The 27,151-nt window shown below is 39.8% G+C and overlaps 1 protein-coding gene across 5 annotated transcripts in view; it reads right to left on the bottom strand.

Annotated features, from left to right (window-relative positions):
• PDE5A (phosphodiesterase 5A) overlaps positions 1 to 27,151 on the bottom strand; it is a 147,356-nt gene that overhangs the window by 31,603 nt on the left and 88,602 nt on the right. For 3 of the 5 annotated variants that reach the window (XM_047751695.1, XM_047751698.1, XM_047751697.1), the window contains exons 11-15: positions 26,191 to 26,250; positions 12,277 to 12,429; positions 10,622 to 10,768; positions 5,790 to 5,915; positions 3,575 to 3,669 (exon numbers count right to left, since the gene is read on the bottom strand). In XM_047751695.1, the coding sequence (XP_047607651.1) occupies positions 3,575 to 3,669; positions 5,790 to 5,915; positions 10,622 to 10,768; positions 12,277 to 12,429; positions 26,191 to 26,250 (581 nt within the window). The remainder of the gene's footprint in view (positions 1 to 3,574; positions 3,670 to 5,789; positions 5,916 to 10,621; positions 10,769 to 12,276; positions 12,430 to 26,190; positions 26,251 to 27,151) is intronic. The other 2 variants (XM_047751699.1, XM_047751700.1) reach the window with 1 other exon arrangement.

Below are 27,151 nucleotides of genomic sequence, written 5' to 3'. Positions count from 1 at the left end.
CACATCTTCGGCCTACACCACAGCTCACGGCAACACCGGATCCTTAATCCACTGAGCGAGGCCAGGGATTGAACCTGCAACCCCATGGTTCCTAGGAAGATTCGTTTCCGCTGTGCCACGATGGGATCTTCTCATTTTACCTCTTTTAACCACCATACAATGTATTATTTTTTCTTCATTGCCCAAACTCCTCTCCCCTCCATTCTCCCTCCCCAAAGACACACACATGCATACATACTTCTTAGTTCTTTCACTGCGATCAACGATCAACGGCACTATCACTGTTCTAATATCTTGGACCTGGGGTCATGATTTTTCCCCTTCCTTCATGCCTGTAACTAGCTGTTTGGTATTAAATTTAAACAATTTTCTCTTTCAGTCTCTTCCTCCCTTTAGCCAATATGTGATGCTCACATACACTTGCCTTCCTGTGACAGTTTTCTGGCTGAACTCTGGGGTTCTGATTATTATTGAGATTCCTTGTACCTTACTTTCAGACTTGTCTCCTAAACAATGTCTCCATCATCCACTGCTCCTTGTCTCTTCACTATATCAAATATAAGATGCACTGCTTCGTTTTCTAGCTCTCCCTTGGAAGGGTCTTCCAACTTCTACTTGTTCAACCTCTTACTTTTCAGCCCTTGTCAGGGAGCCTTCTGACTAGTCAGGCTAGCTAGCCACCATCTCCATTCCATGAAATGTCTACTTCGTGGTGTTTCCAGAGTATCTTCATGCTTTTTCCTCTCCAAATCCTACCCACTCTCAAAGATCCAGTTTAAGTCTCACTTCCTTCATTAACAGTAAAGATGGACTGTGCGAATCATGACCAATCTCCTTCTCTACTGAATATTACTGCCCACATTATTAAACAACACAGGACTTCCACTTTCTTACATGAATCACTGTTGTTTCATCAGACTATGAAAATCCCTGGATAACAGGAACCACATTTTTTTTTTTAATAGTTCTCTTTCTACCTAGCAAAGTGCCAGGCCGCAGTACATGCACATTATCCCACAGGCCAAAAATGTAGGATAATTTCACTACGTATATATTCCTAAAATGCTAGTCCTTAATCTAACCAAATAAATGTATCTACAACAGTCTTCTTATATTGACTGCAGGCCTAACGTGGGAAATCTCTCTATGTAAGCAGATGTCTGTACTTAAGTCATTTTGTTCCCATGACAGCCTGTTTTTAAAAGAATAATTAATTCAGTATCTATCTGAAACCACTCTTTCCTCCATCCACCCATGCAGCAGAAGAAAGCACAAGCAGTGAACTAAATATCTCACTGGCCTGCCAGCAGTGCCGCTCATTATGGCAGTCTCCCTAAGCCAGGAAGGAATCAGAGAATTAGACCATGAATCAAAGTACAGTCTCCTAAACAAGGAATATCTTACTTCAAATTAATTTACTGAAGAGATGTTTAAGAATGAGTGACTGGAGAAGTTTCGTTTCTAACTTTGACTACCACATGAGGGCTTTTTCCTCCTTCCGATGTATTCCTTTTATTTCTGTGCCTTTTAAAAACTGCTTTGGTTTTCTTTATAAAGTACTTGAATTTCTGATGGTCTGGACACAGTACATCTTTTTAGTAGTTTTCTTTTTTGAGGGGGCCGTGCACATGGCATGCAGAAGTTCCCGAGCCAGGGGCTGAACCTGAGCCACAGAAGTAACCACGCCGGAGCCTTAACTTGCTAAGCCACCAGGGAACTCCAGAAGTTACTTCTTTATATGGAAATGTTTCTGGGACTCTTAGTCTCCCAAGAATCCCTTGGTTAAGAAAATCCTACTTGAGGTATTACTCGCTTATCACTAAGCAAAGTAAAAGAGAAACATCCCTGGGAAATTCTTGGCTTCCTCTATTCAAACCACAGGGATGTAGAAAAAAATAAGTATCTCTGAAACGCCTTTGATTTTTCTTTTTAAGTTATTATTACTTGGTGGAAGTCTGCTTTGTGGTATATGTGAAAGCAAGATTCTGCAGTGTGACTTTTTCCCAGGACTTTTTTTTTTTTTTTGAAGAGGGAAGATGACGTTTCTCCAGATGTTTTTCTGGGTAATTATTTTTAAATAAACAAAGGAAAAAATAGCTGAGTGGTTTTTTTTTTTTTTCACTCCAAAGCAGGGTTATATGGCATCTTGGAGCAATCCATATGCTAATAATGCATATCCTGGAAAGATGACGTTCAGTGCTGAGGCAGGAAGAGAAAGCAGCAGGCCGGCTCTGATCTTTAGGATGTGCTTGACTCCGCGCCATGACTCTTTTCATGTCGTTGTTCCCTTTCATAATTACTCTGGTGTCACTGTGAGGCTCAGGAGCACAACCACATGACAAAGCACAGGGGACAACATGTCACCCAGTCAGTTCTCTAAAACATTAGATTTTAAAGAGGAAACAGCTGGCCTCTGACAGTCAGGCAACAGCTTGCTATCTTTTCTCATCAAAGGTCAGCAGAGGACACGGCTGCTACATCGCTATAATTCTTTTTACATGAAGTTTTCCGTTTACTGTATTTAGATAAAGGGAGTGTGATTAGAGAGCTTTCTGAAATTCCCTCAAGATACCAGACATCTGGAATTTCCTAGAGAGAACTAGGCATTAGTTGAATCACTTGCATACTTTAAAAAGTGCTCAGTAGTAAGAGATTTCACCATGAAAATGTAGGCCTTTCCACTAACTTGCTGCAAGAAAATAAAAGTGTCACAATGGCTCAAAAATCTGATGAAATGTGAAGTCATCTTTATTATCTCATTTGTCAGCGCACATGTTCCTGAAGCATGGACCATAAGGGAGCCTGAAAAACTTGTCTGAAGAGTTAGCATCTTACTCTCAAAGTCAGTGCAAATGCTGGCCAAGAGGACTAGCAGTAGCATCTGCTGCTGAGATTTATTTAACACTTAAATATGTAGCAGGCATACTACCTGGTAGTGATGTGTGTTATCTCTTAAAACTTAACTTACATCGGCCCTGTGAGGCAGGAATGCTGTTATCTGACTTTACAGATCAGGAAACCGCGGTGTGGAGAGATGAAGGCCCAGGCTGCGGTCATGCAGGAAACTCTGCGGCTGGGGCGGATCTGAATCCAAGTCTGACTGCAGAGCCCAAACTCCCCAACACTGTGCTCTGCTGCCTTTGCTAAAGCCAAAAGCCTCTTTCTAGGCAGCACTTCCTAAGGACCTAAGATCATCAAGCTAAGTAAGCACTTTTCAAATACTATCTTTTATTCCAGGGTGAAATTCTGCCTCTTTTGAACTAGTCTTAATAGTTTTCCAATGAGGCTCTTAAGCTGGGTGTACATAAACTGAAGCAAAACTCTTGGTAATTACCTAATGAAATAAGGTTCTCCACGTACATAGTTTTTGAACCTCAGGCCAGAAATGTTAACAACATGATACTGGACTTGCATTATTTTTTCCCTTTCCCTTAAATAAAACCAGACTAGGTGATGGGACCTTGACCAACTGAAATTTTGTATCATCAAGTTTTTGCTGTGGCTTTTGCTTTTAAAAAGACAGCCCTACAATTTACAAGAAACATTTTCTTCTTTGCTGGAGCAAATGCCTTACCGCTGTATGTAAGAGTTATTCACACCACGGTGATCCAAATCGTGGCTTAAGGCAGCAATTAGCAGTGCGAGGATCTCCAGGTCAGTCAGCCTCCTCTGCTCCACCAAAGACAGTGGGGGGAAGAAAGAGAAAGGACAGTTTGGTAAAGTGCATTATACGACCTCTTTGCCAAGCATATGTTTGTTTCCTTCAGTGCTTTACATACGTGCTGCTTTCTACTCACAAAGGACTCACTCTAGGATCCAATTCTGCAAGAAATTGGTTGTGCTTTGTCTTCGAATAGGATTACTGTTATTGGGAGTTCCCATTGTGGCTCAGTGGCTAACAAACACAACTGGTATTCATGAGGACGTGGGTTTGATCCCTGGCCTTGCTCAGGGGGTTAAGGATCCAGCGTTGCGGTGAGCTGTGCTGCAGGATGCAAACGAGGCTCGGCTCGGTTCTGGCATTGCTGTGGCTGTGGTATAGGCCGGCAGCTATAGCTCCAATTCAACCCCTAGCCTGGGAACCTCCATATGCCTTGGGTGCAGCCCTAAAAGGACAAAAAACACCAAAAAAAAAAAAGATTACTATTATCAACAGAAAAAGGACCAATGCCTCCAACAATCAGTAATATGTTCACCTATACAGTCAATATTTTAAATTCTTAATTATCTACATATATGAAGAATAATCCAAATAAACTTTAAGTAATTGTTTTCTCTCTGGCTTTTAGTTCCCTGCAGATTCTGCTTCCTTCACTCTCTGCTACCAGTTGCTCTATACTTAAGGAGCATAGATAATGTGAATATTAGCAAACAATGGGGGAAAAAAAGGATTAGGAATGAAAATTTGGCTTTAAAAAGTTGCACAATATACTCCAAAGTCAAATATAGTTTATTTTTAAAAAATACCTGCCATTTGTATTATGTATACTACTGTTCTTCATTATTAGCAAGAAAACACAAGGTGAAATTATTATTACTAATTTTCTTTCTTTTTAGGGCCACACCCAAGGCATATGGGAGTTTCTAGGCTAGGGGTTGAATCAGAGCTGCAGCTGCCAGCCTATGCCACAGCCATAGCAATGCAGGATCCGAGCTGCAACTGCGACCTGTGCTGCAGCTTGTGGCAAGGCCGGATCCTTAACCCACTGAGCGAGGCCAGGGATCAAGCCCACATCTCCATGGATCCTAGTCGGATTCTTTAACCTAATAAGCCACAACAGAAACTCCGAGTTGAAATTATTACCAGTTTCACTCTGCTTGAATTGTTCAACATTCTATAGAGTATACATACAACGTGCACAAAAATCACCATTTTGTTATTCTTTACAAAAAGCAAGGATAGTTTTCAGTGGTATAGTCCTTATGACCTTCTCATGCCCCCAAATGAGTTCACCCTATTTTTAATAAATGTTCGCTATGGCAGGAAAATACTACTATGGTATGTGATATGACTTCTTGGACAACAATCGCTTTTTCTTTTTTTTCAGCTTTAGCCAGTTAAAACGTGCACTCTATGAAAGTAGAGACAGAGAATAACATTTTTAGAATTTATTAAATAAAAAAAGAGCATGGAAGCGCTGAATTAAAAACAGTTATATGATGGGTGCCTGGAATCACTTACCTAGAATAACTAGTCGATTCCCACTGAAGTTAGAATCTAAGGACAGAGATATGAAAAATTTGGCCTGGAAAGGAACGAATTTCTTGAATGTTTTCTGCATTGATCCTCCTTATAAACAGTCTCTGGTAAATGTATATGAAACCAAAACCTTTTCCATGAAAGTACTTATAAAACTAACAGAGTGCTCCAGAGAAAAATGCAATAGAGAACCCAGAATTCATCTATGGAGCTGAGTTCAGGACCTGAGAGGTTTTTGAGGAATTCCAACATGGGTTAGATGGAATGGGAACAAGAGAAATTTGATAATTTTTCTTATAATGCAGAGTTTTCCTCTGAAAGAGGTATTTTATTTGCCTATGAGCTATTAAGTTTAACATGAAATTATTTCAAAGATTTTTAAATATGATGTATATATTACATATGAAAGAAAATTAGTAATTAAGTATTTTGCCAAACTAGTCTTTAATTAACAAAATGTTAAGTGGTAATAAATATTATTCTCAATCATCATTAGTGCACATTAAAAACAAATTTGAAAGAACATGCTGTAAATTTTACTACTAAAGCAACAAAATGTCTTAAATAATTAAATGGCTCTAAGAAGTACCTGGATTTTGCCTGCTTTCAATGCAGCAAACATGCACTGAGCTGTATTAAAGGCATGTCTCCAATTATGATAGGCAACATTCTTCCGATAGTTCTTCTTAACACTTAAAATCCACCTGCAAAGAACCTTTAGGAAATAAAGGATAAGTACTAACAGTAACTGCTAATGTTTATCACACATTTACTAATCTTCATACACTGTACAAAGCATTAACATCTAATCCCCAGGACTCGGAGGGAGACACGACCATTTTGATGATTTTACACATGAGGAAACTGACATTCAGAGAGGTAGCTTGCCCAAGGTCTTGGTGCTTGTAAAGGGTGGGGCCCAAATTCAAACCTCAGCAGTTTGACTCCAGAGCCCATCATGCAAACCACCACACTAGCTAAATTAAAGGTAAAATGCAAGGCAGCTCTAAGGTATTTTTATCATGCATAGGTTGCAGATTAGCTTTTTGAAGGACATTATGTCCGTGGGTAATCAGTTAGGAACATCCAAGTAGACAGTCACAGGTGCCTGTATTCTCTCGCAGAGCCATGCAAGCAGCCCTCTTCAGTTCTTCTCACACCCGCATTTTGTATATCTGCAAAGCTATTTTTGCAAGGCTCTGAGGTGGACTGGGGGCAAGCCACACAGCACACATCCAAGGACAAAGTGGAGCTCCAAGTCTCAATTTCATTCCTTTTAGACTACACTTAAATATTCAGGCCAGAGTTACTGCTTGGTTACCAAGAAGTAATTTATAAAGCCCCAGTGTGTGTGTGTGTGTGTGTGTGTGTGTGTGTGTATTTTAAATACATATATTTTAAACGATGGGGGGGGGGAAAGGTTGGATTGTTCAGGAAAATCTTGCAATCTGGGTTTAATTCAACTCCTAAGGCATATATTCAATAAAACTCCCAGAGACTCACAGGCCCTAAGCATGATAATTTCATGTTTGTGTTAGCATCAGAGTCTGCCTCCCTTCAATTCTGAATGATTTACTATACTTTTGAGGATCCCTAAAAATAAATATGTGCTTCTCTCTACATATGTCACTGGAAATATTTCAAACACAAAGGGCATTGCCCTGGGGAATGGAAAAAGTACCAGGGAAAAGAATGTGGCTTTAACAATATTCCACACAGTATGATGGGCTATAGAAATAGGCCAAAAAACAAGGTTTCTTCTTTGTTGGCTGAAATTGCTTATAGAGGATTTGGCAGAAAATTCAATGCTTCCATGTCCTCCCTTTTCTTTTCAGGTCTCTTTGTTCCCTCTCATATGACACAGTTCACAGGAAATTCTGATAAAAAGAACCCAGATGTCCCCTAGCTCTTTCAGCCCTGAGTAACCATAGTTTGAAGAGGATTTCTGTGTGCCTAAGACTGACAGGTACAACCGCAGCATGACCATTTCTGAGCAAAGTCCACTCTGAAGATAATGGATTCATCTTATTAGGAGAATTTTAAATAACAGCTGTCAACTTTCCTTGATATGCTTAGAAACTAGACAGTGAAGTGCTGTAGAAAATTAATGGGTATTAATTAAAGAATCCAAGAAAATAAGAGAAATACCCAGAAATTTAACCCATGGACATATCTCTTTACTAATGATAATCTGTAGTTATAATTAAATAGGCACATATATCATATCATGTGAAATAATGACCAAAATGACTCTATGAAACCTAATTCCCGAAGGACTACCCTACATGCTTCTATTAAGACGGGCCTATTGAACTATTTTAGGTTTCTACCCTAAAATTAGTAACTAGATTTAATTAAGTACAGTTGTGGATTCTGTTATCAGAATGTTCTTAACAGCATTTAGGAAAATTATGGTCAGATCTGCTAAATGCTTGGTGGATATGTCTGGCATGTTCGAATCTGGAGTAAATCTTTTGTACAGGACTACTTAATAATTTTGTGCAGTTTAGATGACCCTAGAGAGCATGCTCAATACACTGAATCCATCTCCAATGATTTCAAAGACTTCCTAAGTCCTGAGTGGCATACTTAAGATGCTATGGGAGAAGGAGAAGAAACAGAAAACAACAGCTCAGCCTCTGCCTTCAAGAATTCCCATCAGGCAGTCCCTGGTGGCATGGCAGGTTAAGGATCTGGCCTTGTCACCACGGCGGCCCAAGTCGGTGCTATGGTGAGGGTTTGATTCCTGGCCTGGGAACTTCCACATGCCACGGGCATGGAAGGAAGGAAGAAAGGAAGGAAGAAAGAAAGAATCTCAATCAGTAGTGAAAGAACAAAAGTAGACATATAAAGGAAATGGATAAATCCACATAAAAATGAGAGCACAAATTTATAAGCTATCAAGAGCATTCCAAGCGGTATGAGGTCAATGCTAGGTTCTCCCAGGAAGAGAAATGCCTAAGTCAGGTTCTGAGGAAGAGTATGTCTTTGGGGCAGACTTGGAAGCAGAGCCACCCTGTCCTTTCATGGGAGGAATGAATGACATGTAAGAGACAGAAGGTGAATTTCTGCTGTAAATCAACTGTATTTAAAAAAAAAAAAAGGTGAAAGAAAACAAGTACAACACACACAAATCTGCTAAAGAATCTGTTTCAGAGATTAGCATGAGTTACAGGAGCGTTACTCAAGATTTGGAAGCCTAGCAGATATATGAAGATTTGACATACCTTTCAGTAGGAAATATTCTTTGTCAGATGCTTCATGGTGCTAAGATCCTCCCTAGCAATAACATTTTAATTTTATCATCCTAAAATTATAGTGGCAATAATATGTGAAATAAGAAAAACGGGTCACTAAGGCAAGAAGGCCAACCAGCATGACAGAATGCTCAAGTTGACGTCTATCAGAATTAGAATAGTAGTTATTCAAACAGAAAAGGAGAGCAGATGAATGAGACAATGAGGAGAAATATCTAATGAACAAAAATTCAAGAAGAGGAAAGCAGAAAGATGGCTAAAGAAATTCTGAATGGACTATCTTCATCTCTGAACTCAAGTGCTAACTAAGAACTTATGTTTTTAAGAAATAGTAAAGCAATTTAGAAGGATTTCATATACTGGTATAAAGATCACATTCCTTTGCTTTGGACAGGCCCTTTGGACAGAACTGTTGCTAGTTTCAAGTATGGAAGATTTCAGGAATGCAATGGGATTAGGGTCACTACCTAGTTTTTAAGTCCTATAACCAGCCAGAGGCAGAACTGAGATTTACATTTACAACTTCTGACTCTAGATGAGCTCTTCATTCTATTAATAGAACAGGCTTTTTTTTAAATGAGCCCTAAACCTACAATAGAGAAATATGATAGGGTGATATCGCCATGGTCAAACTCGGTCTAAGGAAGGGATACCTGAACATACGCTATACCCGTGTATTAAGCGAAATATACAAGTGTACACACATGCATACAAATAACAACCACGTGGATGCATGTGTAATTCTCACAAGACTCCCATAGAGGGAGTCATACCATTATCCTCAATTAACAGAGAATGTGAGAATGTGAGAGATTAAACTGCCCAAGGAAATGAGAGCTAATTGCTAGCAGAGCTATGCTTCAAAACCCATGTACTTTCTACTCTATCATGTTGTGTCACCTTCTTCATTTGTAAAACAGGGACAATAATAACCAAAGAACCTTTCCTAAGAGCTTCTTGAAGTAATTAAATGACATGATGTCCCTTAATGAACACACTCTCATAGAAATGAAGTATTATTAGAGAAAAGTCTACAGACAGTTGTTTGTTTTCACTGCAGAGTGACACACACTTTGGTTAAATTACAGAAAGAATTAGATTTGGGCCACCCGTAGTACCATCAACGACACTGTGTTAACCTTAGCCATATCAGCCCTTAGTTTTCGTGCTTCAGTGAGGCTTTAAGAGAAGGGAACATTCATCACTGACACGTGTACCTAGCACAGTGCTGGGTACACTCTATATTGTTAATAAATCTTCATTTTATGAATTAATGGATTGCTACATAGTAGAGGCCTTCAAGGTATTTATATTTCCAGATAGGAAATCTGCAGGAGGAGACCAGACATTCAACTGACCAGAAAAAAAATAGGTTTACAGGCAAGTTACTGAATTTTTTTTTCAAATAGTCCTTTCCATTCTTCCTTATTCTTTGATGGAATCCATGTAGCCATTATGAAACAAAATGGAATTCCCTAATATCTCCCAACTAGTAATAGAAAGTATTGATTTAAGTCTTCCTATTTTCTGAGAGGCGTAAGGTAATCAACTGGGATCAAAATCAATGTCCATCTTCACCCCTTGTGGGTGACCCTGTTTGAACAAAGAGCCTGGCTTCACATCAACCCCTTTCCTCCCTCATTTCCAAAGGACTTCACTCTGTTTTGGTCCTTCTTTCTACTGTGTTATCATAACCTCCACAAACAGATCATGTTACTTCCCTGCTTAAAATTCTTCAGTGACTCATCATTGTTTTCCTGATAAAATCCAAATTCTTCTGAAAAGCATACAATGTTCTACATGATTTGTTTCTCGCCTTCCTCTCCATCTGCTTCTCTTGCCACTCTCACCCTCTCAACCCGTGCCCCACGCCCCACTCCTCTTTCTGTCACCCTGCGTTTGCACATCCTGCTCTCACTGTTGGGAATACACTCCCTTATTCTTTAACCTGGTGCCTGAGACGTGTGGGAACCCAATAAATGTCTTTTTAATTGCGGATGACTTTTATCTCCGGGATGGATTAGGTGACCGTATATGAACCACTGAAACTTAAAAATCTTCATTCAATACTAACATCCAAAGCTACTTCACACACACACACACACACACACACACACACACACACACACACAAAACTTTTCAGAGGACATCACTGCATTCCTACCTCATGTTTCATCTGGAAGTTCTGCACAAGGTTGAGGTCAGTGAACATCCGGATTGTGCAGAGTGCCGTTTCCACGTCAGACAGCTCAAAGTCACTGAAGCTGAAGTCAGTGATTTTAAGGGTCTGGGCAGATGGGACCACAGCAGCCTTAGGTAAGGGGAGAAGAAAACAAGGAAAGAAAGCTATCAATTAAAGCAAGAGTGATTCACTATGTTTTCTTGCTTTGCTATAGGGAAAGAGTAGATTATGTTTCCTTTTTAATATAATATATGAGAAATCTTTTAATATAGGAGCTATTCCTGCTTTTTAAAACTGAGCCACATGTAACTAATATGGTTCCGGGGAGGCCAGGTGGAGACTACCTGGAAGAGTAGGCAGAACTAAGGACTCCAGTGATCTGGCCCCTTTACAGCTCCTCAGCGTTACTTCTTCCAGAAGTATTTGTTCTCCACCCATCCTAGTACTATGGGCTAGGTATCAGGCGGTGAGCAGGATAATGATAATATTCTAAGCATTTTACGTTCAATTCTCAAAACAACCTTATGAAATGGATATTCTAGCTACATTTTTCAAGTTCAGAACCTTGAGCATGGAGGAGCTCCTCCTTACCTGTGGTGGCCCAGCTAGTTAAGGACAGAAGCCCAGCTCCCAATGCAGGCAGACTATGCTGTTCTCAGATTTGACACCATCTCTAGTCTAGGACCAACAGAATGTACTTCACCAAAGTCTGAACACAAGAATCACATAGGGTGCCTATTAAAAGTACTCAGTGATTCTGATTCAGTAGGTCTGGCAATGGGTGGAAAAACGGGTTTTATTTTTAGAAGCAAGATCTGTTTTTTAATTAACATTCTTGGTTTTGATTTGTTGTAACAAATGTAAAGACCTGCAATTTCTTCAAATACACCTTACTTTTTTTCATCAGTGTTCCTTTTACCTCCTGTTTCTCCTGCTCTCTTTAACTGAAGGACTTCTTTAAGGCACCATTCCCATCCAAAGAAGGGTTATTAAATGCCCTTCTGAGCTAGCCCCACGTTAGGAATACCTGTTTAATTTCATGAAGTTCACTATCATGTAATTTAATCTGTCTCCTAACTACACTATGATTGACAAGTGGAGCTGTATCTTACAGATCTTTGTATCCATTGTGTCTACTGATGGATAACAGTTTTGATATTTATTAATATGTTTATTAAATGAATGGAGGGGAAAATCTCACTCCCTTCAGTTGAGTCATAAGTTCTAGTTCTAAGATCCCAAAACCTCCTAGGAGGGTGTTGCCCATTAACCTGAGTTGGAAAACTTGCAGACCTGGCAAGTGCACTCCAATTTGTTTGTTTGAGACTGAATTTTAAAACAATCACCAAGTTTGTTATACTACCTAAAAATTGGGAGAGTTTAACAACAAAAAAGGATTTCTGATGTCTTCTGAAAAACCAGGCCACGCTGAGCCGCAAGTCCCTTGAAGCAACACCTGTCATGGTGGAGGTGCCCTGCCTCCCTCAGATTGAGCAGAACTGTCAGGCTTCTCTCCTCAATTTCCTGCCTGGCCCCCGCCAGCATCAGAACCTACAAGAAGCTCCACTCCTCCACCCCTTGACTATTTTACTCTGCCAGCACTTTAACTGCCTTAGTCAGATTTGGCTGAGGTTCACCTGATGAAAAGAGGCTTTAACTTGTGTGGGGCAGAGGGAAGAAAAATGAGGAAATCTGAACCAGGTTTCTTCTCTGTAACGATTTTTCCTTGATTCCCTCCAAAATTTCTTCTGAGCATCTGGCATATCACTTCTCTGCTTTCCCTCCATCTTCTGTCAAGTAAAAAGGTCACAAATAATAAAACCTTATGGAGCAATCTAGAGCTTTTCCCCCTACCAACCTGAGGGCATTTGCACCTTCTCTGCTCCTTTTGACTGTCACATATTACTTACATACACCAGATGTGTTTAAACAGTAAAAGAATGTCACCCTCTTCACACTCCAAACTAAAATTCTTTCCCCCAAGCCCACATTCACAGGGAAATCTGCATTCTGTTTAGTCAATCCCACAGGCAATGCGTGGGCTGAACCAGGGGAAGTGAGGAGGACTGAAGACATTTAGCTAAAGGGTTGCATTGTTGACGCCAGCCTCAAACATCAAAGGGGGAGCAGACAACTCAAGTGGAACTGGAAGTGTGGAGGTGGGAGCAAGCCCACCTTTTAACTCAAAGCACATAACAGCTGCTTCCCTTAAACATATTGCACAAGAGAACAGATGTTTGTTCCTTAGTGCATCATTACAATTACAGCAGGAAGTTTTCTTTCTTTCCTTTCACAAGGGACATTCTAAATACCACGGGATAAAGAGAGCCAACACGGCTTGAGCCTCCCTCCGTTATATACTCTGATTCCCAACCGCTCTCTACTGGGAGAAAAGGATCTTTTTTTCCCCTTGTGCAGCCATGCCACACCATGACTCAACCTTTTTGAGCTGACCTAGTGGGGGCCTGCAGAACCTTGTGGCCAGTGATACAGAGGTTCACAATCCTTGGGACTGATAGCTAATAAGCCATGAGAAAGTTACACATCATTTAAAACTCTCGAAAACAGCTTCTCTGGCCATCACAAGAGAATTCCACTTTCTGTTTGCCCTGAAAGGACTTCGGATAAAGGGGATGTTAAAAAAAAAAAATACCGTCTGTCATTCTACCATTTTATAAAACAAAATATTCTACATTTTCCTACTAGCAGGGAAAAAGTACGTGGTATTTCTGGGAAAGATTATGTATATTCAATTCTGGATTTTCACAGCCTCTCCTTTCATTGACAGTATGATTTGTTAGAATTTGCAAAGTGAAATTTCTGACTTTGTTTTTCTTCAGGGTGGCAATATAACTTACTGCATGGTGATATTGAAGACTAATAGAAATAATGTATTTTATAGATTCTATAAAGCAATAAGATGCTGTAAAAGTGTATATGTGTTACTGTTAATCTAAGTCAAAACTTCTGGAGCTGCTGTAATACCACCTAACACTGCTCAATACTGCCTATTACTCCACGTGAGAGCACAATGCCTGCAAATTCTCAGGAAACACTGTTTAGCTATTTTAGTGTTTAATTTGAATACAGTTAAGCCCTTCTAGGGCTGGAAGTTCTTATCTATGTCGAATTAACCAAATATAGAATGCAAAAAATACACAAAGCTCACCAGATTAAAGCATTCAATCTGGCAAACAGTTTGGTAGGATAATGTCATTTTTCCAAGTTCTTTAATTACATCTGCCACTCTAATAAAGAAAGTAGTTCCCTCTTGTGACTCTTTAGAGAATTCTTCATTTGAATCCCTTTTTTATGATTCTTTTTTTTTCTTTTTGTCTTTTGTCTTTTGAGGGCTGCACCTGTGGCAAATGGAGGTTCCCAGGCTAGGGGTCTAATCAGAGCTGTAGCTGCTGGCCTATGCCACATCCACAGTAACTCAGGATCTGAGCTGCAGCTACAGCCTACACCACAGCTCACAGCAACTCTGGATCCTTAACCCACTGAGCAAGGCCAGGGATCGAACCCATGTCCTCATGAACTAGTCGGGTTCGTTAACTGCTGAGCCACAATGGGAACTCCCACATGATTCTTTAATACCTTGGTCCCTTTTCATCATTGCAAAAAATTTAAAAACAAAGCAAAACTACCAACCAACTTTGAAAGTGAAATTCCCCAGGAGTGGAACTGGAAATATCTTTGGGAATAGGATTAGACAGGGTTAAAGCAAGTAGTATTCAGTTATAAAAATATTTTAATTGCTCAGTGATTTTTAATCCAAACCAGTTGTTTCAAATACCATCCGTTTGATAAGGAGCTAAATAACCAACTGATCACCAGGCAGCAAAATCCTAGCCCAGCTATATCATTTGCATTGTGGCATTAGATAATGGTTGGAAAGAGACACTCGAAAGCACCTGGTAAAAACGAATGTTCAGTATTAGAGGTTCTACTTCTGAAGTTACACTGACTTTGTCGCCCTGAACAAGATGTTCAACGTCTCTATTTTCTTGGGTCCACAGGACTCCAGGATCTCCGTCTTCTCAGTTTGGAACCCACTGCCCCCCGTGAGTGGCATCTAAATCTTGCCAGCGACCTTCCTATACAGGCCCACGCTCCATCTCTGACTCGGCTTGTTAAATAATTGGATGGGGTGCCTTGGCTGTTGTGGTTATGCTGTGTTTTTCATGTCTGGTTCCTCATACATGTCACTCTGTCTGGCTTCCCCACAAGTGAGAGAAGGGATATCCCAGAACTCCTGGCTTAAACAGAGTACCTGAGCCTCTGCATGAATGCAGAGGAGGGTTAGACCAGGTAACCATTAGGTAGCCTCTATACCTGCTGCAGTGATGCCCAAAATTGAATTTTTGGAAATTGCCATTAATTTTTTTTAATACGGGGTTGGAGGGAGGTGTCTATATTTTTGCCATTTGTTTTCAAGGTTAATTAATACTCTTTCTCACTTCTGAGCCTCTTTAACTGTTTTTCCTCCTCTTCCTGGAATGCATCTCTCCACCCCCATGTTTTCATATAGGTAGTTCTTTCCCATTTTTGTCTCAGCTGTACCAGAAATATTCACTGGTCCTTGTGATAGATGTTGTAGCAAGACTCCATTAACATAAATCCATTTCAACCTTTTTCTAGTGAGTCTTCATTTTCTAAAGAGTCAAGAAAGCCCAGAAGTATTTCCCTGATTCCCTTGCAGCTAGGGTTCCAGCTGGATTTTGGTTTCTTCAATGAGGTATACTCAAGAGAGACCTGAATTTCAAACTAACACAGTGCCTACCTCATGAGGAACTTATTTTTTCTAAAATGTGGATCTAGAGGGTATAATGCAGCTGTGGAGACTGTAGTTCTGGCAGCAGCTTCCTGACCCCCAAACCATGCTTCAGTGGTTGATTCTGGAAGGAGATGGCCCAGAGGCTTTCTGATTCTGGCCTACATGAGCAAGATCTGTAGTTCTGTTTTAGGACTCATTCCTGGGGTCATTCATCTACCCTCTCCAATGATTTGAAAGCACCTAATTAAATTCTGCTTGGAACAGCTAAAGCAGTTTCTGTTATCTTCAATTGAGCCCCATGGCAATGTATTAGGCAAAGTGTTGGGAGGCAGTGCATTCTCAAGGCTAGGAATTTGGGATTGGACAGCTGACTTTGTTGGGTTTTGAAGGCAGAAGGGAAAGCAGGTTTCCATTAGAGCAGTGGAAAGTTTTCAAAGTTTTTTCCCAGGGCACCAGCTGGCACCTAAGAACTTGTTAAAAATGCAAATTCCTGGGTCCCAACACAGATGTACTCAATCAGAAGCTCTGGCAGTGGGACTCAGCCATTTGCCTCGTAACAAGATTCTAATCTAGACGATTTGAATGAGTGCTGAGATGTGAGAACTGCTGCATTAGGGACTGGCTATTAGTAACCAGGAACATGTAATAGTCATCTAAATCATCACATGAGGTTACACAGAAGGAAATCCCTTCTTGTGGACCCAGTGGTGGTACCATATCACGGTGTGGTACAAGGTTGGCTAGATGCTTTGGAGGAGTTAAAGAGAGAAAGTAGACACTCTGCTTTAAAGGGTCAGGTCATGGTCAGAAAAGTAGAGAGTTTTTATGGCTTTCCTAAAACATTCTAATGTTGAAGCATTCTATTTGTTGAAGCACTGTAGCTGAAACCCACACAGAATCTTATCCTGCAGGCTGCTGAATTACAGTGTAGGATGAAATCAGAGACTTGCCACACCTCTTATGTGAACGTTAGAGCATCGATTAGCAGCAAGTGGGGCACCAAGAACAGAACCGAGATATCTGAGCAGATGTGGACAACTACATATCTGTACCATTCACTCCAGAATATGTCTCTCTAGTATATAATTTCACAATGCCTATATGGTTATTACTCTTTTTCTGATTGTAATTATATAACATTATGAAAGTATGTTATACATACAATCCTTCACTCTTCTCAAAGTTCCAAGAGGGCAGAGATTGACTAGTCACTGTTACATTTGAGGGCAGAGATTGACTAGTACTGTTACATTTGAAACATCTAATGTTATAATTGAAACATCCAATGTAAAAACCACATAAAATAGGAGGTAAATGTGACTGTGTGAGGGTATAAATGACACATTTTTTTGTGATCACCAAGCACCTAATCAATCCTCCATAATATTTAATTTGGCAAAGACCTATAATATTAGTAAAGAACTATGCTCTGTCATACACAATAGATAAATGGTAGCTTACACCTCCTGCTCTTATAGTTCAATTGTTTCTATTTACTTTTGAAAAATTTTAATTATGTTGAGTTCCTTCTTTTATGGATACTTCATTATTGTAATTTTAAAAAATCAGCCTCAGCTTGTTTTAAGTATCACTGAAGTTTGATTCATTTACTTCCAAGAACACTGAAAACTCAGGATGGGAAAGCAATGACCCAAAGTTTTCCACTTTTTAATAGCTCTGGTAGGAAGTTACTTAAAATGATCAACTCTAAATTACTCCCTGTAAGTAGAGAATTGGTGTATTTCACAAACAAAAGGTTTACATTTGTTTTTTACAAAACATAGCGTTTTTTTTTTTTTTCTTCCAGTAAGTTTTCCACCTACCTGTTCTTTGGCTAATTAGAAAATGAGTGTACATTTTTAGCATAACTGATGCCATCTTGGGCAGGTATAGTTTCTGCTGTCCTTCCACTGACCCTACTCAGAACTGTACTGTGCAGTAAATCTCTTCTCTGTCATCAAGAGCTCTGTAGTTAACAGACATTGTTTAAAAATTGTTAGGTCTACGTATCCTGTAAGCACTGCTAGCCTACAACAATGATAGGCTGACAAATTCTCAGTGACCCCAAGACTAGTAACCCATTCATACATCTTGACTTAGGAATGCACTCCCTGCTTTCAGGCCTCTACCCCACTACCCTAGGTTAACTAGAAAATTGTCCCAGTGGCCCCTCGGCAGTGCACAGGGCAGCTGCAAATGCTTCCAGATTGTTGTCCACCTGATCCTACCCTGTGAGTTACCCTGCAATAAACTGACTCACTGATTACACAGAGTTGCTGCCTCATTTTTTGGTCTCAAGATACCTTCTCAGTTCAGCGGGCACTTTATGTTCCCTCTGCCTCCCAACAACTCTGTCTGCAACAACGCGGGATCAGATCCGAGCTGCATCTGCGACCTACACCACAGCTTAGGGCAATGCTGGATCCTTAACCCACTGAGCGAGACCAGGGATTGAATCTGCAACCTCATGGTTCCTAGCCGGATTCATTTCTGCTGTGCCATGACAGGAACTCTCCCCCCTCACCTCCAACAGCTTCTTTGAGTGCACACAATTAGGATGGTTTGGGCAAAAAGACTTGGAACATGACAGGGAAGATGAAGACTTCAATGTTGCTCCTATTCCATTAGGAGAACTGACTTCCCTCCCACTTTTAGCACTACTAACAATAACTAGGAAGTAATGGAGGTGTCTGTATCAGGAACTCTGGTCACTACATCTCTCTGGTAAGTTCTCTTATTATCCTCCTTTTACAGATGAGGAAACTGAGGCACAGAGAAGTCACAGATTTGTCTGAGGTCATGGAACAGCAATTTCAAACTAGACCTCTCTCTCTAGACCCAGGTTCTTAACCATCAAGCTATATTCCTGAAAGTGAAAGCTGGCAATGAAAAATGTATCTCGGCACCCCTGACACGTCTGGCTCTGTGTCCAGATGCCAGGCTGTTTTATTCATTTCATCAACTATTAAGTTATATCTATCGTCATAACCATTTTAAGGAAAAAATCAGCATGATCCTGTTGAATGAATTGAAGGATTATGAATTGTGTTATCTCATGCTAGATTACAGGTTATCTAAAAGTCTACATTTTTCAGGATCTATTGATTGATTCATTCAGTTATTCACCAAAACATGTAAACCAGGTTGATGATAAGCAATCACTAAATAGTAGCTATTATTGTTATTACTGTTGTTATTATTACTCAAGAACAGTCTAATGGAGAAGACAGACATATAAATAATCGAAGTACATAGTTTTTTAAGTGCAATAACACAAATATGCCGGTAGTTTGCACAAGTGATCCCACAACACAACAACAGAGAATGTAAGTACACATTTAACTACTTTTTTTTAGTCACTCGTAATAGTTAATTTTAGGTCTCAACTTGACTGACCACAAATCAACTATTATTTCTGCATGCGTCTGTGAGGGTGTTCCTTGATGAGATGAGCGTTTGAATCCGTGACTCAGTGAAGGACATGATACTCCCCAAAGTGGGTGAGCATCAGCCAATCCATTGAGGGCCTGGATAGAACAAATGGTAGAAGAATTTGTCCCTTTAGCTTCCTCCTAGCCTGCTGGACCTGGGATATCTCATATCTTCTCAGGCTCCCATGTGATTCCAACCATCAGCGACCCTGTCCTCAGGCCCTTAGACACAACTGAATTACACCAGGCACTTTCCTGGGTCTCTAGTCTGCAGACAGCAAGAAGACTGCTAGAATTCTCTGTCCCCAGAATTGTGTGAGCCAATTCCTCAGAATCTCTCTCTCATTTATATCTATGTGCGTATATATGTATTTGATCTCCTACTGGTTCTTTTTCTTTGGAGAACCCTGACTAATAAAGTCATCTATTTTTCTAAAGTCAAAGACAATCATCCTGAGCTTTATCATGCCTCCTTAAAACAAATGATAAGCCCTTCTTTGATTCAACTATGCCTTATTATGAAGTCCATTTATACAATAAAAGAGACACAGTGGGGTCCCCGTTACACAAGTGTAGAAATGAAACTTTTTAGGAAATAATACATTTGTGAAGTGTATAGTCTTCTTGAAGCCCATAAAACACACGTTCATGGAAAATGATACACTTGGGTAAGGTAAATATGAGTCATTTAAAAATTTTTGAGTTTCATATTTTTGGTGGATGCCTCACGAAGAAGGTTTAATTTAGCTTGTGGCAAAGTCTCTGGTAACCTCAGAAACAAATAAAGACGTGTGGCTATATAAGTCGCTCAACTGTATAATCTTTATACAAAAAAGGTCACAATGCAATCAGAAGCCTGCCTTAAGGTCTGAAGCATCAAATCTCAAAAGCTAACATAAAAATTATAAAAATAACTCCCAATAGTTTATTGTTCAGAAAAGGCTCCTTATTCAAGGAGTTATTTATTCAAATAAGTTTGAGGAGAAGGGCAGCCCCTGAACTTGGTCTTTCATAAAATATCAAATTCTTCCAATCAGCTTCAGTGTTTCATGAAGGCATTTTGCTACATTACTCCTTGGTGTTTACACAATATAAATGTTAAGAGGAAAAGAGATGATGATCCTCAATATTTATTCTTTAAGGAAATTATTTTCAGGAATAAAATTAAAATATTTGATGCGGTTATTGGTGGCTAGAAAGAGAGATGCTTAGTCAGGTATTTCAAGTTCTGTTTATGGGTATAAATCACTACAGCTTGGGGCACTCTTCTGCAGAGAAGTTTGGGTTCGAGTCTGAAAAATGCCACTTTGACCACCATCACATTACACTTTACAGAAAGCTAATGTTTCTCTTGCCGTGTTTAACATATACAGAAAGTGTGTTTTGGTTTTTTTTTTTTTCAAGTTTTTTATGTGAATATATTTTTTTTGTCTTTTTAGGATCTCACCCACAGCATATGGAGGTTCCCAGGCTAGGGGTCCAACTGGAGCTATAGCTGCTGGCCTACATCACAGCCACAGCAATGTGGGATTCTCCAAGCTTTGTCTGCGATCTATACCACAGCTCACAGCAACGCAGGATCCTTAACCCACTGAGGGAGGCCAGGGATCAAACCTGCGTCCTCATGGATACTAGCTGGGTTTGTTAACCACTGAGGCATGACGAGAACTCCCCAGAAAATGTGTTTTTTAAAGAAAATCCCCCACACAATTACTTTACAAGGCTGTTAGAATATATCTTTCTTTAAGAAGGAAGTGGATCCAAGTATGGATGAGAAAGAAACCTACTAATAGCGAGAAAGGTGACTATTCAGTTCAGATGAGTCACCAAGTCTTAAAGAGAATAAAGAAATGAATGAGGCATAGCAAGACTGGATTTGCATATTTTCTTCAAATAACTATATCAACATATTTTATTATTTTCCTTCTTTCCAATATTATATAAATGAACTCCTTTAAATCTCAATAAGGAAGAGGCACAGACTATAAAAAACTTGATAAAGGGAGTTCTCATTGGGGCTCAGTGGAAATGAACCCCACTACTATCCATGAGGATGCACGTTCAATCCCTGGCTTCACTCAGAGGGTTAAGGATCCGGGGTTGCCATGACCTGTGGTGTAGGACAGACAGGGCTCAAATAGCGAGTTGCTGTGGCTGCGGTGTAGGCTGGGAGCTTCAGCTCCAATTTGACCCCTAGCCTAGGAACTTCCATTTGCTGTGATGCAGCACTAAAAAAAAGAAAGAAAGAAAGAAAAGAAAAGAAAAAAACAACTTGATTAATAAACATACATTTTTTAAAAGCCATGTAAAGAACGCACAAAATAATGTCAAGATTCCAATAAAATATGTATAAGCATATAAAACTTCAGAGACAGAGAAAATGTATGACTACAATTGGGACTAATACACAGAGATTTGGTTAACATCTAGTTAGTACATAAGAAGCTCAAGAACAGTCCACCACACTTTGCAGCTAAGACTACCACTGGAAGCAATCCACTAGTAAAAAATCAAAGCAAAACAGGTAAGATTAGCTTATCAAATGAAAGTAGGAGGAATCTACGTCTTGTAAGGTGGAAAAGATATAGCCCAATTCATGTTACCGACAGCTATGTAACAATTGGTTATGTTACAACCAATGGCAACCAATGGACTCAAATTGTTCCAGAGTATTATTTCTAGCAGTTTTTGAGGAAGAAAGCACCCTACTAGATGCCTTGTTACTACAGTCAAAAGAGACACTGGTTATCAATATCATAAGGTCAACTCTTCTTTATTATTATCTGTTCAAAATTTTCCATCTATAATTTGACTGTCCACAGAGATTTCCCCCCAAAGTACGGGGATGTGTTGATCATCTCGACCTAAGGAGCTGGCTCTAGACTCTAATACTGCCTCGGGCATCAGAAATGTGGGTCAGGTGTCTAGTTCTGCCCCTGACGGCTCTTTCCTGCAGCAAGCACACACATGCCTGACCCAGACGGTTCATGTGAAGTTTCTAGTTCTGAAGGTTAAGGTCAAGATGAGGTATAGGGAGTTCCGGTCATGGCTCAGCAGTTAACGAACCCGACTAGCATCCATGAAGATGTGGGGCCTCACTCAGTGGGTTAAGGATCCAGTGTGGCCATGAGCTGTGGTGTAGGTTGTAGATGCGGCTCAGATCCCATGTTGCTGTAGCTCTGGTGTAGGCCGATGACTAGAGCTCCAATTGGACCCCTAGCTTGGGAACTTCCATATGCCACAGGTGCAGCCCTAAAAAGAGGCGGGGCGGGGGGGGAAGATGAGGTATAAATTTTGTCCTCGGAAATCCTGCTAAAGTGGTCAGTTCTGCCCTCTCTTGATATATATATATATGTATATATATTTTTTCTCACTGTACAGCAAGGGGATCAAGTTATCCTTACGTGTATACATTTTTTTCCCCACCCTTTGTTCTGTTGCAATTCTCTTGATATTTTGACACAGAAGAACCTTTAGGATCCTAACGGGGTCTCTGCTTTTAGGTACATAACTGGTGGATAAGAGAAATTGCTATCAAGCAAAAGCTAGAGGGACTGGACTGAATCAGCACTGACTCCAAGACAAAAATGAAAAGACTATTCTAAAAATCTAAACTCTAATACATATACATTTATTGTTCTTCTAACAAGAGAGGATGGCAAAAAAGGCAATCGAGCAATCAGATGTGCAGTTACTTGTAAATAAACATTTATTACATTCTGATATCTTAACTAATAACTTTCTAATAACCATAACTAGGTCAGCTGGGGCCGCTTTATTTTTATCTCGATAATTTATGACTAAAGAACATTAAAAGGTATATAGCAAAATGCTTGTTTAAGGCCATATTTCTGCTACACACAATTTTGTGCCACAAGAAAATAAGACTAAAAATGAGATTAAAAAACTCAAGTAAACCAAGGGGAAAAAAGGCTCCCGAATTTCCCATAAACTTTGTTATACTTTTCTTATAACTAAAAAACTGTTCTGAACAAAGGCAAAAATATTTAGTCTACTTAAGCCCATTATTTAATTCTCTTAAGAACTAATTTCTAATAATAAAAATTAAGAAGCATTTGATAGCTTTTCAATTTATTTTAGGTTTTAAATTGCAACAAACCATCAGACACATGACTAAGACAGCAATTTTGGTAATTGCTGGATGATGCAGACACCTGTTTAGTTGGGGCTGCAAGGAATTTTTATTAGGTTGATAGAAAACTAGAATTGACATTGGTTGCTGAATTTCAACCAATTTAAGTGAATTATCTGACCTACAGCTATGTAATCCTAAATTTCTCATTGCAGCTGCCAGAAATCTATTTTCCAAATGGAACAACAGATGGTTTTGAACAATACTGCAATATACCAATTCTCAGTTTTCCCAAAGTGTTTTTCTCTTGCTAAAATTATAAACATAATTGAGAAAATACTTTTCAGATTTTTATGAAAAACTAGGCTATTTTGAAAGTGAAAAGCAAAGTTTAATATCCTGTGGATTTTTTTTAGCATTATCTTTAGAAATGACTCCATTTGGCAGCTTTTATTTATCTAAAACAGCACATGGCAAAGTGTAACCTTGCCCTCCTTTCAGAACTAAATAATCCCACGGTGTCTGAAAGCACTTCAAAACGTATCTCTCCATGTGATCATTTCCAACTCACAGTATGCAGTTAGTTCAAAACTTCATCGCTCTAGGAGGATTAGACAAATGGGCCAATTAAGCCTAATGTGAGAGAGACTTTAAACGTCTAAACCTTTGTAAATAATTGAAAAACTGCTCATTCTTTCAAGTATCATGGTGAACAAAAGAAATACAGCCCATCTGAATGAGGCTAACCCCCAAAGAAGCTTAACCTTTCAAAATGAAGTCATCTCAAGTTCCTTCAACTGTACTTGGCAAATGATTCAAACTTCCTACTTGGTGATTTAATCAAGATCATCTCAAAGTTCTGCTTCTCCTTCCTTCTCTCAACCCATTATCTTCCGTGCTGTGCACTGACTTGTGGCTCTGGGTCTGACTGCCTGCATTTAGTACTGGGCACCATTACTCATGATCCAGGAGACCCTGAGTAGGATAATCTAAACTCCCTCAACCTCAAATTCCATTTTCAAAATGACACTGACTCCATAGGATGCTTGTGAATTTAATAAATTTAGTTAAAACACAAAAGGAACTTCAAACATACCAAGTCTATGGTAAACGCTCAGTAAGGGCAGCTATTACGTCATCATCATCATTATTATTATACCCCTTGTCTTGTCTTGGCCAAAGAAATGTCTCTTTAATGCCTAGGCCACCTCAAAGTTCAGGCCTCTTCACTGTCTTGCACTGTTAGTCTCACACTCACCCTGCACCTTCTCCCTTTGTCGAAGGACATGTTGGCTCTCTTGCCTGTGAGCAACCCCTACTCATAAACACAGAACAAAACAAACAATAAAAAACTTCACCTGATACAGGCAATACCCTCCTTAGCTATTTCATTCTCTTTCACACTAAACTTATTTTTTTAATAGTCCATATTCATGTCCTCCATTTTCTCACCATTGACTCTTAGCTTTTGCAATTTCACTCTTGAAACTACATAACTACTGAATCCAGCAGCTTTTCTCAACCTTCTTATAACAACTGATGGGATCTCATCCCTTTAAAAACCTGTTCTATTTGTCTTTTGTGTCACTGCCCTATCCTAAATCTTCCCTCCATTTAGCGACCATTTCTCTACCTTAGGTGGCTTCTTTTCCTATACCTTCTCTGTCTAAACCTGCATCCACCAGAGTTCTGCCCTCAGCCTTACACATCTCTCCACACTCTCTTCTAATTGCTCCATTCCCATTATTTCACTATCATAGGAATCCCCCAAATCCCATGATTTAACTTCCAAATCACCACCTCTAGTTCTGACCAGTAACCCCTCCTCACTCGAGACCTGCCCCTCCCAGTCGTGACGATGTCCATTTGGTTGTTTCACTAGCACCTCAAATTTACTGTGTTCTAAATAAAATCTATCAATTTCCCTTCTTAATATTTCTACTTTTGTTAATTCATGGCCCTATCCTTCTTTGAGTTACCAAAGTCATGTTTAACCTTCTCCCTCTCTGAGGGCTTGTCTGATAGGGCAGTGGTCAGGCGCATGTACTCTAGAAAGAGCCTGAGTTTGTTTTTTTTTTGTTTTGTTTTGTTTTGCTTTTCTGTCTTTCTGTCTTTTCTAGTGCTGCACCCGGGGCAAGTGGAGGTTCCCAGGCTAGGGGTCCAATTGGAGCTGTAGCCTCCGGCCTACGCCAGAGCCACAGCAATGTTGGATCTGAGCCGTGTCTGCGACCTACACCACAGCTCATGGCAACACTGAATCCTTAGACCACTGAGCAAGGCCAGGGATCGAACCTGCAACCTCAAGGTTCCTAGTCGGATTCATTAACCACTGAGCCACAACAGGAACTCCTGGGTTTGTATCCTGACTCCCCACTTCCTGCCATTGCGACCCTGAACAAGTCGCTTGGCTTCTCTGGCTTCAGTGTGGCCTACACAGCATGGCTGTGAAATTTACATGAGCAAATGTAAGAGGGTTGGCATTTGGAAAGCCGTGATGATAATGACAAAGAAAAAGAATCTAAATGGCCTCTATGACCCTTCTCATTCCTTACGCAACTCTAATCACATCTTATATAGACTTTATCTATGTTGTCTCAAGTAAATTTAAACTCAGAAAACCAGCCTTGGTTGCCAGCGCCTCAAATTTTCACTTGTCTCAAACAAGGCAATCTTGATCAAGACCTAGAATATATGACATTCTGTTTACATATCAACCTGCTTTTCTCTCAGAGCATCCTAAATAATGTGAGAATTCAGGAACGGACCTTATTTTAAACTCAATTTCAAATAACATTCCATAAGCCATATGGTCAGAAATTAAAATCACTCTCAATTATTAATAATGCAGAGTATATTATCTATCAAGCTATAAAATCTTTGTTGTCATTACTCTAACCAAACAACTACTTTGTAGTCACCTGTCCACACTTCCCCAGGAACTGAGAACTAAATTTAACTTTGGCCTAAGAAAGATGTAAAGATTATAGAATTATTGGGGGGGGGAATCAGAATCATATAATGTATTACAAAATTAATGTTATCTTTTGCTCTGTGTTATCAGTGACCTTGTAGCCCCTAAGAAAGTAGAATTGATTAAACATTTTTATAAATGTCCATCTAAATATTTACAACATTAAGTGTCTAGGGGACCATTACTAGTAGAAGCAGTGATCCTGAGAGAAGCACATTTATGTACTAATTAGATGCCTTGTGGTTAGTCATTTCTACAAAGAAAGAGGAGCAGGATTACCGCTAAGGATTGGAGCTCTCTTGTTTCTTCCTCTGCTGCTGAAGCATGGTATGACAGAACCTACAAGGTAAGAAAAGAAGGAATGCAGGTCACACAAGAGAGGACTATCAAACCCAGGTCACCATTTCAGGCTTGGGATTCTGCTAAAACTGCCTGCAGAGATTACTAGGCTCTTCATAACATCCTATCTTGTTTGCTGCTTTCTTCAACAGAGGGAAAATCCCAGATTTTAATTCAAATGCTTATTTTGAAAACAGAAAGTTTATATCCTCCCTATGTTCAAAGAAAATTGTCACTTTTATTCTGACATTGTTGATATAACAAACACATTATTTATAAGCCACACTATTAGCTCAAACTTGGCAGAAAATTTATTTTGTGTTGCTTTAAAAAAATACTGACTTTATAGTTATTTTTACTTGTGTAATGAATTAAGATAAAAGACCTTTTGCATAAACTGACGTTTTTGTCGTTGATGTTTGGAAAGAAAGTAGTCTGGAAGTGGCTCTCGGGTGAAGCCTGTAACCACTGTAGAATTCATAAGGCAAAAAATGTAGGGTGGAGATGTAATGTCAGACGGATTCAAAAACCCTTTACACTCAGAGGATTCAAGAACTAAGAGTAGGAACTCCTGCTGTGGCACAATGGGATCGGGAGCAGCTTGGGAGCACTGAGCCGCGGGTTCGATCCCTGGCTTGGCACAGTAGATATGGCATTGCTGCGGCTTAGCTCCAGCTGTGGCTTGGATCTGATTCCTGGCCCGGGAGCTCCATATGCCTCAGGGTAGCCAAAAAAAACAAAAAACAAAAAACAAAAACAAAAAACTAAGACTAGGGCTAGCTTATAAATGCATCCATTAAGTGCTGAGGTGCTGAGGACACCTACATGCAGGGATTCTCACAACCTGGCTGTGAACGCACACCCAGGGAGAGAAGAGGGCCTAGGACCCAGCTTACGACTC

The sequence above is a fragment of the Phacochoerus africanus genome, chromosome 10 (assembly GCF_016906955.1).
Source record: "Phacochoerus africanus isolate WHEZ1 chromosome 10, ROS_Pafr_v1, whole genome shotgun sequence".
Taxonomy (NCBI): Eukaryota; Metazoa; Chordata; class Mammalia; order Artiodactyla; family Suidae; genus Phacochoerus; species Phacochoerus africanus.
The sequence above is the reverse complement of the archived record's forward strand: the minus strand, read 5'-3'. Positions and strand labels throughout refer to the sequence as shown.